The sequence below is a fragment of the Olea europaea genome, chromosome 23 (genome assembly GCF_002742605.1).
Source record: "Olea europaea var. sylvestris chromosome 23, O_europaea_v1, whole genome shotgun sequence".
Classification (NCBI taxonomy): Eukaryota; Viridiplantae; Streptophyta; class Magnoliopsida; order Lamiales; family Oleaceae; genus Olea; species Olea europaea.
The window spans coordinates 905,009-918,279 of NC_036259.1; the positions used below are offsets into that span (position 1 = coordinate 905,009).

General features: G+C 37.8%; 1 protein-coding gene across 1 annotated transcript; it reads left to right on the top strand.

The window, feature by feature from the left end:
- Window positions 1–1,921: 1,921 nt before the first annotated feature.
- LOC111372441 (zinc finger MYM-type protein 1-like) lies at window positions 1,922–4,168 on the top strand. The gene is made up of 4 exons (XM_022994798.1): window positions 1,922–3,172; window positions 3,275–3,463; window positions 3,530–3,724; window positions 3,905–4,168. Exons 1-4 carry the CDS (start codon window positions 1,922–1,924, stop codon window positions 4,166–4,168), a joined length of 1,899 nt encoding a protein of 632 aa, XP_022850566.1.
- Window positions 4,169–13,271: the final 9,103 nt, after the last annotated feature.

The following is a 13,271-nucleotide window of genomic DNA, read 5'->3' on the forward strand; positions in this document are numbered from 1 at the left end:
TCCCATTAGTTATATCATAATGCATTTAGTTTTGGACTACATTTGCTTTTAAAATTTAAACCAAAAAAATAAAAATAAAAATAAAAATAAAAAATCCAAGTTTTTTAGTACAGGTCTAGTCCAAGGTCTTTAACTAGATTACACAAGTCCTCGTCGTTGCAAACTCCATAAAAATTACATGTTACACATTAGTTCTCTCCCTCTTGAAATCACTTGTTAGCATTATCGTAAGCGAGGTCATAAATATAAGTTAGCCTAAATTCCTATAAAATACTTTCTTTTATGCAATTGACCATTTCTTATCTAATAATACATTCACGTCTCTTTCCAAGTACAGAGATATTTTACAAAACAAGCAAGGGAGACTAGAGAAAGATAAATGATCAAGTTCTAGAGAAGAGGCTTCATCATATTAAAGGAGAGTATTGATATCCTTCCTTAGGTTTATTTGCATGTTTACAAGGAGGACAATGAATGATTCAAATTTGGGAGGTAACATAGTTATTTTTGCTATGCTTGATTGTGTGATGTTATTAGTTATCGAGTCTATCAGGTTTTAGGTGTTTGGATTCTATATTTAGGGCTTGTTTGAGCCACATTATTTTCAAAAAAATATATTATTCAACAGTGATTTAATATCATTTCAACCACACATTGTTCAATAAAATGATATTACACGTATTCCTTACTTTTTAACCACACATTTTTCATTGATTTGACATGAATAATGCATTTTTTCCTAAAATATAGCTCAAACATGGGCTTATGGTTTTACCAGGTACATCCAAATAGGGGCGGATGTAGCTTATGGCCCTAGCTGGCTTCACCAGAACCGCCACGCCGACCGCCGGAAAATCAGTTTTTTTTTCCTTTAGAATTCGAGACGTTCAGTGGCTTCACTGGCTTGGCCGCTTGGGTGTTGCCTGTTGGGCTGTTGGGCACTTGGGCTTCATTTTTTTTTAAATCCAGCCCAATTAAAGATGCCCAAATGACCTGCCTGCTCCACTCCAATATACCCAAATTTTTACAATTACAATTTACAACCCGAAGCAGAGTTCACAGGTGTAGATGGAGTGACCAAACTGAAGATTCAAGGTTCCTAGATTTTTCCCCAAATTGCCACTACCCACCATTACCATTTACCAATCTAGGGCTTTCCCCGACTCCCCGTCTTAGCCGTCGCCCGTCAACCGGTCCACCACTACCGCAGGCCACAGGCCCACAGCAGCCAGGTAGCCAGCAGATGCTGTAGCGCCAGTGCGCCACTTGCCCGCCAGGTTCGCCGGATCGCCACTGAGTCCAGACCGTCCAGTGAAGGCTGTGAAGCAGGCAGCCCGCACAGCGGTACACGTCGCACACTCGCACTCTTCTTCTTCAAAAAATGCAAGATTCTTTTAGACTTTTAGTTATTTGATGAATTGATGTTCAGTGATTCTGATTCGTGATATTGTCATATTGATCTAATTTTCCAAAAATCTTGGATTTCATTTTGGCTGCACTCTCCAGTCCAGGCTCCAGCACTAATATTTTTCACATTTTTATATATTTTGAAAATTGCAATACTTGTGGAAATTTATTAAAGTGATTATGTGAACTTCGAAGTGAATCTGTGAATGAGTTGAATCTGCAATACATTTTTATATATTTTGCAATACTGATTATGTGAACTTCGAAGTGAATCTGTGAATGAGTTGAAAATGCTATTGTACTGCACTCTATGGCATCCATTGGACAATTTGGACCAGATTTTAATTTACTTTCTTCTTTAATGCTATTGTACTGGATCCTATGTATTGTCTACTGAGCAAATGAAAATGAAAATTGTTGAATTGTTGATCATCAGTGGAGGGGATTTTTTTGTTGAATTGTTGATTTTTTAATCAATTGTAATTGAAAATTAAATTGGGGCATTTTGCAGATTATGGAACGATTTTTTCAACCGAAACAAAAGTCTATACCTAGTTCTAATTGTGCTTCTAGTCTCGCCACTACTTCTAGCCGAGTACTCGAGTTATTAAATAGCACAAAGAAGTCTCGGGCTCAATTCAATGTAGATGATCTTATATCTGATCTAGGAAAACGTCCCCCTATCGAGTCATATGATCCTAATATCAGAGATGATGTTACGATGGCATATTTGCAAAAAGGTTCTTGTCAGCCACATGGACATGACTTTCCAAGAAGACGGATAGAAAATGATAATAGGTGTTTTCGAAACGAATGGTTTTCTGAATTTTATTGGTTGAAGTACAGTATAGAAAATGATGTGGCTTATTGTTTGCATTGCTACTTATTCAAACCAGATAGAGGGGGTGGACATATATTCACTAAGACTGACTTTAGGGATTGGAAGCACAAAAGTACATTGAAAGATCATGTCGGGCTCATTGATAGTGCTCATAATCAAGCTTTTGCAAAGTGTACCAATTTGATGAATCAAAATCAAAGTATCTCCCATGTTATTTCTAGCCAAAGTAGTAGTCAACAAAAAAATTATAGGACAAGGTTGATTGCAGTGCTAGACTGTACTAGATTTCTCTTGATGCAAGGATTGTCATCTCGTGGTCATGATGAATCGAAAGAGTCTCTTAATAAAGGAAATCTGATTGAGCTACTAAATTGGTATGCAATTCGTCGTAAGAAAATTAATGAAGTACTATTTAGTAATGCTCCTGGAAATGACCAAATGACTTCACCAAGCATCCATAAGGATTTGGTTAATTGTTGTGCTGTAGAGACGACAGGGTCTATGATCAATGAGATGGGAGATTCCTTGTTTTCAATTTTGGTTGATGAGTCTCGTGATAATTCTATAAAAGAACAAGTGGCGGTTGTTTTGAGATTTGTTGACAAAAGTGGACAAGTAAAGGAGCGTTTGTTGGGTATTTGCCACATCGCTGATACTTGTGCCCAATCACTCAAGGATGCCATTGATGCAATGTTTTCTACACATGGGTTGAGCATATCTAGTCTGAGAGGTCAAGGTTATGATGGAGCAAGCAATATGTCAGGTGAGTTCAATGACTTAAAAGCTTTAATTTTAAGAGAGAACCCATGTGCTATGTATGTTCATTGCTTTGCTCACCAGCTTCAGTTGGTAGTTGTTTCTGTGGCACATAGGAATGTTATGCTTAGTGATTTATTTAACATGCTTGCTATTAGTGTGAATTTGGTTGGTGCGTCATGTAAATGTGTGGATGCTCTTCAAACAAGTTATCATGTTGAAATTCTGGAGAGGCTTAATATTGAGTAACTTTCTGGTGGAACTGGTCAGTTTCAAGAAATGAGTTTGGCACGTCCAGGTGATACTAGATGGGGCTCACATCTAAAGACAGTTACTCGCTTTATTAGTATGTTTAATGCGACCATAGATGTTCTTGAGAATATATCAGAAGACGGCATAAGTTTACAACAAAAATCAATGGCCATCAGACAGATGGACATTATGCAAGATTTTCAATTTGTGTTCAGTCTCCATTTTATGTTTGAAATTCTTGCAATTACAGATGACCTTTCACAAGCCTTATAGAAAAAGGATCAGGATATTCAGAATGCTATGAGATTATTGAAGTTGTGTAAGTACGCATTGCAGAACATGAGAGACAATGGTTGGGATACTTTGTTGAGTAAGGTAATTCAGTTTTGTGTTGATAGACATATTTCCGTGCCCAATATGGATGATATTGTGATATCGAAAGGTCGACCTAGGCGTGCAAGTCAGCAGGTGACTTATTATCATTGTTTTTATGTTGATTTGTTTTGTTATGTGATAGATTCAATCTTGCAAGAGTTGAATGATCGTTTTCCAGAAACAACTACTGAGTTTTTTACTTGCATTTCGTGTTTAAGTCCAAGAGATTCATTTGCAGCTTTTGATGTATGTAAATTGGTTTGACTTGCTCAGTTATATCCGATGGATTTCAATAGTGAAGAGCTTTTATTACTTAGACCTCAACTTGACAAGTTTCTTATGCTCGTGAGAATGGATGAAGCTTTCTTCAACCTCAAAAGCATATCTTGTGTAGCTCAGAAGTTGGTTGAAACTAGAAGTTCTTGTTATTCTCCATTGGTTTATAGGCTGATCACATTAGTTTTGATATTACCTGTGGTAACTGCAAGTGTTGAAAGGGTATTCTCTGCTATGAATCTAATCAAGAATGATTTGTGAAACAAAATGGGAGATGAAATGTTGAATGACAATTTGGAAGTTTACATGGAGAGAGATCTTTTTATGAAACTTGAGAATGAGACAATATTGCAACGTTTTCAAAATATGCGACCTCATAGAATTCAGTTGTCTAAGCTTGCAATTTCAGAGTAAGGTTGTATTGTATATTTTTTTAGCATTTTGGGTTATATTAAACTATATTTTCATATGTATATATTTTCTAGATTTTAGTGCATTTACATATATATTGAATAATTTATAATATTATTTAATCTAATTTTAATAAACGATCGGCCACCGATCAGACCGGGCTTTTACGATCGTCGATGGTCAATGGTCAAAGTCAACCTCTATCCTAGCTGAATGTTGATGCTAGATTCGCCACTGCATCCAAAAATAAAAATAAAAAATGAATTATGCTATGAAAAATCTAAAATTAGAAAATGTGTGCATGTTGGATAGCCTTACCAGTTAATGAAGATACTTGTTCGGAACTACTAATGAATTAATGAGTCGTGACTATGTAATGCTAATTATGATAATTTAATTCTTATGCTTATCTACATGAGATTATGATAATTTTGAGCACAATAGTCATGATGATCATTATTTGAGTTAGCTACAATAATAGAATAAATTGATTGAATTTTGGACCTAGATTGTTAAAAGAAGATAACAAATTGAAAAATACAACCAATTAATCAACTGATAGGATAGCTTAGAGATGGTTAAGTCAATGTTGGGAGCTATTTGAATAGGTGTTGATTCCGTTCATGTTGATATTTTGTAGAGTGTTTTTAGCTAATATTGGAAACTAGGTATCGACTTTACTCTAGGGAAATGATCCCTATTACTCATCCCAATAAAAGGCATTATGGTAGTCGTAGCAAAAGATGAAAAATGTGTCATATTGTCATGAGCAAAATCTATACTATAAATGATCACAATGAAGATACCAAATAAATATTTTGGAAATGCTAGTTCTAAATAGGATAAAATATGTACATGAAACAGAAGACGCATTACAATCTTTACTATTCTTTGGACACTTAATTTGATGATCTAGATGTCTAATCGGATTGATTTGCCTAGCCAAAGATTGAAGGCTAGAAAACTCAAATCTAGGGAGAATCTTACAGATCTAGATAGGTTATTCCATCGGATAAACCCAACCAAATTTGAGCGAAAAAGTAATGTGCATGTTGTGAAAACAACTTTAGAATAAACACCTACTATGAAAGATTGAAAATAAAGTTGTGAGTATGCATCTCGTGACAGAGAAATGAGAAAATGACAATTTAGTTTCGAGATATAACCCACCTAAAGGTTTATGGAGATTGAATTATCTACACACGTAAACATGGATCGAAATTTTATGAGTAAAAATTGGTTTTGGCAGCATTACAAATATGGCAAGGTATCTAATGAAATGAATTTATTTATTTATTTTTATTTTTTTGTGTGCGCTTGAGTAGTTAATCTTGCTCTTGACAAACAAGAAATTAAGGTTAGACTATTTGATAAGCATGTTTTACATGCTTATCCTGACCTATTAACTTCATATTGTAAATTGAGTAAATTTCTACTTAATTTCATGTAAATGTTGTCATCATAAAATAAAACCTAGATTTTGGAGGTACTTGGAATATCCTGGGCATTATTGAAGGAAATTCACAAGTTTTGAAAGAGAAATTCAACTTACAATAAGTTTGGTGACTAATTTGCACACTTTTAGAACTTAAAAAGGACCAATTATGGATGATTATGGAAGTTCGGGACCAATACGATAGCTTTCAAGAGTTGTAAGAGCAATATTGAAGATTTGAATCTAAAATAACCTAAATCGTACAAAAAAAAAATAACTCATGGACTGAAATGCAATAAGAAGAAAGTTAAAGGATTGGTGACTAAGATCAACCATCGGTAATTGAAACCAGGCGGTTTGTCACTGCCCAATTGCTGCCAAAAATAATCACCCTATTTTTTACGGTTGTTGTCGAACCGTGGCATATCCAAACTATTTTTGTTATTTAAACCTAGTGATATATTTCAATTCCTTCTGTATTTTTCTTCTTCTATGATGCGTAACTGTTTCGTGTGGGTTAGTCGCTAACAATTAAAAAGGAATTAGACAATTGTGTGAGGGACAAATCTCTTGAGACAAAGTCCCAAAAAGGGGTGTTTTTATTGGCGATGACTTTATAATTGGAAAATAAAAACAGAATGCCTCCAAGGGGCGCAAGCACACGAGTTACTGAAAAGAAGTATTTAAATCTAAACTAAAAAATTGAAAGTTACATATTCTCTGTTTAGAGTGTTTGATTCGGGGTCTTTTGCTCTATGTCTTTTCTTCTTTTTATACTTCCTGGATGATCTCTTCGTGATCAACCACTTAAAAACTGATTGATCACTCTATAATTGCCCACTTTCTTCATAGTGGTCAACTTGTCATGGAACTGCCTTCTCTAACTGCTGCCATTACTTTTTGCCGTTCAATCGTCTTCAATTGAATTCCTTGAATTGTGGAACGTGATAGGGTTACTCAATAATTGCTCCATTAACCGCACTTTTGGGTAACCATAACATCTTATGTTTGCTAAGATCCTGGACGACTCGAAGGTTTGGGCGAGAACAGGGTCGTAGTTCTGGGTGACTGCATGGCAATTCATTTGCTCAAATCTTGGGCGACTTGTAACCTTGGGCGATAGTATTACCGCGTTCATGGGTTTCCCTATTTGGGTCTTTATCCTGTATTGCCTGATTGGACCGTTCTTTGGGCTATCTGATTTTGGGGATCCTCCAATTGGGCTTTATTCCTTGGGCTATTCAATTTGGGCTGAACTTTTGTGTGTCAACAATTACCCCCAATATGGCAGAATTAATACCAATTATTAATTTTTGCTATATTCACTTTGTGTTTCCCAGCAATATTCAAAATTTTCAAGAATTTCAATCATTGTTTTCTTCCATAGCCTGAAAAGGTGCGGCGTTTGCAAACCCTTATAACCCCCAAATACACGTCATTTCAATGCACCACTAAATCACGCCTCATTGTTTCGCGCTTCTCGCTCGTAATATTACTGTTCATCTTTTTACTTCTCTACTACATAACTTCGACAGACTCTATTTCGTTCCTAATGGCTACTTCACAATCCCAGTCTGGAGACTCCTTCAGTTTCGAAGACTTCCAGAAACTCCTCACTCGGCCATTTATAACTCTGAACTTTCTTGCACCAGCCAATGTTGAACTCAATGAGTTCTATCTAGGTCCTTCATTTAACAACGTCGAAGCCATCGAACAAGCGGCTATCGGTCAGCTGTTCCCTTGTACTCAGGGCCCTCCGTTTCTAAACTCTTTGCCGCTGAGGCCGCTTCGCGAAAGAGGTATTCGCACTTGGCCTAAATCTGATGTCGTTTTTCGTAGATGGCATGCTCGCCTTGTAGACTATGGTCCTACTAAGGCAATTTTTGATAGTGCTAGGATTTCTGATTTGTTAGAAATTTCTCTTCAATCCCCTATTTTTGACCTAGCACTTTTTCCAATCGCTTTAAGTTTTTGGTCTTCCGAGTATAATACTTTTATTTTTCCTCTTGGTCCCATGTCCATTACCTTAAGGGATGTTGGGGCCCTAATAAATCTGTCACCTTTGGGCGATACCATTTTTCCTGGTATTTTAATTTCTGGTGTTGCCCCAAAATTTGATAAAAAACTCACCAAGTCTTATACAAGCCTGCAAACCTGTTATAACCACTCGCGCGCTGAGCCTTCCCATGCTGAGCGTGTGGCCTTTCTTCAAGTTTAGCTTTGTAAATACATTTTGTGTGTGCCAAGCCTGAAGCCCTCCATGAGCTATTTACCCATAGCGCACGAGTTGGCGCGTGGTAGGCCTCTAAATTTGTGTTCTTTCTTTTTAGCTGCCCTCTATGGAGGCATGACTTCTCTTCAATCTCAATTGAAGAATGGTGCATCTCCCACTGGCAGTGGGCCTCTTTGGTTCACTCAAATGTGGTTGAGAGCCTATTTTTCATCGCTTGGTGCTCCATCCTTTTCCAGTCCTTCTGCTAGATGCTATGGGCTAGCCATTGATCCCCTGACTCCTGTAAATATATCCAGAAGGGACATTTTTTCATTCTTTTATATTTTGGATTCAATCCCTTCCTTCTTTCCTTTTCCTCCCTTTTTGACTCCGGATTATGTGCAACCTCCACCCATTATGGATAGTACGAGCACCTCTTTGTTCATTTGGATTCAATTTTTGATCGGGAGGGAGTTGTTCCATGATATTTTGACTGGAACCAATGCTAAAGCTGGGGTTGAAATATACGCCCCCCAATTTTTTGCTCGCCAACTTGGTTTTGGCCAAACTTGGCCCGTTCCCCCTTGCTATTCAAGAAATTTGATAGGCCGCTTCCACACCATTAATAAGGCAGAGGCAGAAGCTATAGATGCTCGCAATATTCTTTTAACGAGCAACTTTTCATTAGCTCCTTTCAATCCTAGCCGTGACATTCATCCTCTTTTTGAACAACTCTGACCGTCAGTGAAGCGTAGATTGTTTGTGACTGATGCCAATCGTGTTTTTCATTCACTGGACCAGCCAAACATTTCTTCTACCTCTTCTGTTTTGGTCACTCCTTTTTCCATTAGGAGTCCCTTTTCCCCTGCTCGCGCTAAACAGTCTGCTCGTCCATCGACTTCTCTTCCTGCCAAGCCCACTGCAACTAAAAGTGCCCCAAGCCGCAAACGGCCAGTCTCAGCATCTCTTATTTTGGAGGATGATGATGCTGATGATGATGACACCCCTCTCATCGTCAGGAGGAAGGTAATTAAATTGGTTTACTTACAAGCATACCTTTCCATACTTGAAACTTTTCTATGTGTTGATGGTTTATTTGGATTTCTCAGAAAAGTTCAGCCTCTCCTTTGAAGGCTTTTGTGTTGGCAGCTCATGCTCCATCATCCTCTGCTGAGGCTGCTTCGTCCAAACCAGCTCATGAAGGGACTACGCTTAAAGAGAAATCTTCAGTCCCAGAATCTTCATCACAACCAATGGATGAGCCACCTTCTTCCTAGGGCGCTGACCCCCCAAACGTCGAAGCAGAAGGTAATTCATTTTTTGATGCTTCACATTTGCTTATGCTATTATTTTTTAATTTGTTGCTTTTTGAGTTCTGCAAATGCTTCCATGAGTCTGCCCGTTGTGGCAAGTTCTTTTCGTTTAGACAAGGGGAAGTCCTCACGAATGGTAGAGCCACAGGTGGTAGATTTGGCTGGGGATATGCCACCTTTCAAGATTGCTGATGAGGTAATCTTTGCTTCATCTTTACTTTCACTTTGTTTAGTGTAGTGAAAACCTTCAATATTGGTAACTTTCTTTGCGGGATGCTGATAAAATTGTGCGCTCTATCCAAGACTTGTTCACTTCCTGGGGACAAGTCAAGACATCTCGCCCTGCTTCAGTCGGTCGTCCTTCTGCTCCTTTAGAGGAAGATATGAAGTTCCTCAAGCAGTCGATATTTGAGTATGTGTCTGTCATGGATATGGACATCGGTAAGGCTAGTGCTGCCAAGCATAAGGATAAGCTTGAGCATTTGAATGTGAAATTAGAGCAAGCACTGACACTTTCGTTGCTCAATCTTTGTGCTGATTTTAAAGCGACGTTGAAGGTTGTCCATTCTGAGGTTCTCTCCTTGCTGGCCAAAAATGTTGAACTGAAGGTCAAAAGTACTCAATATCTTCACGCTGTATCTGAAAAAGAATCTTTGCTTCTGGAGATCAATAAAGTTGAGGACGAATTGAAAGAAATCTCTTTTGAAGTCATGATTGAAGACTCTTTGATGACCAGTTTGGCTGCACAGATGAAGGAGCTTCAAGCAAAGATGGACGACTGCAAGGCGAGAATGACTACCAAAAAATGCAATGCCTCCCAAGGAGTTGAGCAAATCAAGTCTTTGGTCGAGCAGTACAAGAAGCTGGAAGCTGATGATGATGTTGTGGCTGAATTGAATATCACTTCTTCTCAGCAGAGCGAGGACTGGGAGAGACTTAGGGAAAGAATTCGTTTGGTATGGGGCGAATTGTAATTAGGACATATAATGCCTTAACTTTTCTCTTTGTAATTTCATGTTGGTTTTCCCATTGTAACCTTGTACTGATATCCATTGCTAATTTTGATCATAACAGCAGCAATCATTGTTAATGAATAACTATTTTAGCCTCTTATGTATCTATTGACGTTGGTCTTTTAATCATCAATTGCTCAGGCATTTAACTGCTTTATCCTAAAATTTTTGCACATTTTCTCTTGATATTTCTGCCCTTTTTTTGTTTAGACTTTGGGCCACTTAATCCTATTTACTAGGCACGAATGTGGCTGCTCATATTCTGTCTTTTCACATTCACCCCTATAAATGCACATCATTTTCTGTCTTTTCACCTTCACCTCCCTATAAATACACGTATACTTCATACTTTCCATCTTCATTTCCATTTTCTCCTTCAAAAAACCAATTTGCTGCCATTGTTTGACATTTTAACAATCAATCCAAAACTTTCGTTTTCCATGGAAATGGATCATCTGATCCGCCCATTTTGCCATCTTTCTTGATGTCACCTTTGGTATGGGAGATATAAGAAATATTCTTTGACCAGCAAAGTTCTTCCCATCGTCTCCATGTTCCTTATAAGGAGTTCGATGATGCAAGATAATTTTTGAGGGCGCCTGCAAGCCACCTTGCTTGCTGAGAGTGCTTTTTAGCCTCCTTGCCCGTCATTGCAGCGATGCATTTAGAAAGGCGATGTGAGGGCGCTTCATCTTCCTTTCTGCTTGCTGAGAGTGCTTCTCGACCCCTCTGCTTGCCTTTGCAGCAGTGCGATCAGGATGACGATCAAGGCCAGTACACCCTCTTACTCGGTGATCGATTGGGAGATTAGTTTGTTCTTAGTTGTAGTTTATAGAGCATTTAGCATCTTATATTTTGCAGCTTTGTAATGAACGTTTGATAATAAAGGAATTTATTCGAACGTATTTCGCTCTGGCCCTTTTAACTCTACTATCGTTCAATGCGATTTGATTACGCTTTGATTTGTTCACTTTCCCATAAGGAAGGAACAAATTTTTTAAATATTTACCATTAATGAACCTCATGTGCTTGATGCCGTCTAAATCTTCCAAATGATAGGCTCCATTAGGCGACACATTATTTACTTTATATGGTCCTTCCTAGTTGGGCGACCATTTGCCGTACTTTGGATCCTTGCTATCCAAAGGGAGTACTATTTTTCAAACCAATTCGCCCAGGCTGAATGACTTGGCTATAACTTTTTTATTATAAAATTTAGCCATTCTTTGTTTTTGAACTTACAATCTATTTAGGACGTCTAACTTTAATTCGTCTAACTCCAATAAATTTTGAACTAGTGATCCGGTATACTCATCACCACTTAACTTATATTGTAAACACACTCTGATCGATTGCACGTTGATTTCTATAGGCAAAATGGCCTCCTGTCAATAAGTAAGTTGGAAAGGAGTAATTTTGGTACTTGACCGAGGCGATGTCCTATAAGCCCATAAGGCCTTATTCAGACATTCGTGCCAATTTCTAGCATTTTCATTTATCATTTTCCTTAAGATATTTTTTAGAATCTTATTAGAAGATTCTGCTTGTCCGTTGGATTGAGCGTAATATGGTGTGGAGTTCACTAATTTAACCCCAAACTCGCTCAAGAATTTATTCACTTGATCCCCATTCAAAGATGTTCCGTGATCTACCATCAAAGTTTGTGGAGTTCCAAATCTATAAATGATATGATCACGGATAAGTTTTATGACATTCTTTTGGGTGATCTCCTTTAAAGGTACAGCCTCTACCCACTTAGTGAAATAATCAGTTGCAACTATAACAAAAGTATGTTGCTTGGACAATGGGGGATAAATCTTCCCTATCAGATCTATCACCCAACCCTCGAACGGCCAAGGTTTAATAATAGGTGCCATTTCTCGTGCTGGCGCTCTTTGTATTGGACCATGCTTTTGGCATGCTAGACAACCCTTTGCATACTGAACGCATGATTCTCCAATCTTTGGCCAAAAATATCCATTCCTAATAATTAACTATCTCATCTTTTGGCCAGCTTGATGAGCTCCACATATTCCTTCGTACACTTCAGCCATGATCGTCCTGGCTTCTTGCAAACTTACACATTTTAGCAGTATACCATCAGAGCGTTTCTTAAACAACTCTTCATCTATCAGTGCATAGTTTAGCAAACGTAACTTCATTTTTCTACTATCTCTTTTATTACGTTCTTTAAGGAACTCCTTAATCTCTACCTTCCAATCCATTGCATCTCCATCTTGTATGCAATGAAGTTCAATCCTTCTCACCCTTCTTTGGATCACAGGCAATATTGTTCCATTCTCACAAGTAGACTTTCAATTTAAAACCTTTGAGTACCCTGAGGCCATTTGGGCCAACTCATTTGCCATGTCATTGTATTCCATATTAACACATTGAAGTTCTACTTGGTCGAATTCTTCTAATAACTCTTGGGCGATTTCATATTGACTCATGATGGAATCACTTTGGTATTTAAAATCACCAATCAGTTGGTGAATTACCATTTGAGAATCGCCTCTAATGATTACATTTTTTACCCCCATATCTATCATTAGTTCTAGGCCCACGATTAAGGTTTTATATTCGGCCTGATTATTGGTGCACATCCCATCCAAAGTGAATGCGAACTTGTAGCAAATCCTTAAGGGATTTATCAATGCTACTCCTACTCCTACACCTTTATAGGTTTTTGACCCTTCGAAATACAACACCCAAGGTTTTAGTTCGAACGAATTGATTTCTAATTCAATTTCTTCAGGCATGTCAAGACATAGATGATTGGCTAGAAAATTAGCTAAAGCCTAATTTTTGACTGCCTTTTGGGGTATGTATTGTATTTCGAATTTTGATAAAGCTAACGTTCACAGGCCTACCCTTTGGTGTAAAATAGGGCGAGAGAACATGTACTTAATCAAATTTACTCTAGAAATCAAATAAACAGTTACGGACCGTAAATAAACCCTTAACTTTGTACATGTGA

Excerpts from the sequence above, each read along its gene's own strand:
- LOC111372441 (XM_022994798.1), top strand. The coding sequence starts at position 1,922 with ATGGAACGATTTTTTCAACCGAAACAAAAGTCTATACCTAGTTCTAAT. Across the intron at positions 3,173-3,274 it reads TTGCTATTAGTGTGAATTTG|TTTCAAGAAATGAGTTTGGC; the intron begins GTTGGTGCGTCA and ends GGAACTGGTCAG. Across the intron at positions 3,464-3,529 it reads TTATGCAAGATTTTCAATTT|AAAAAGGATCAGGATATTCA; the intron begins GTGTTCAGTCTC and ends CAAGCCTTATAG.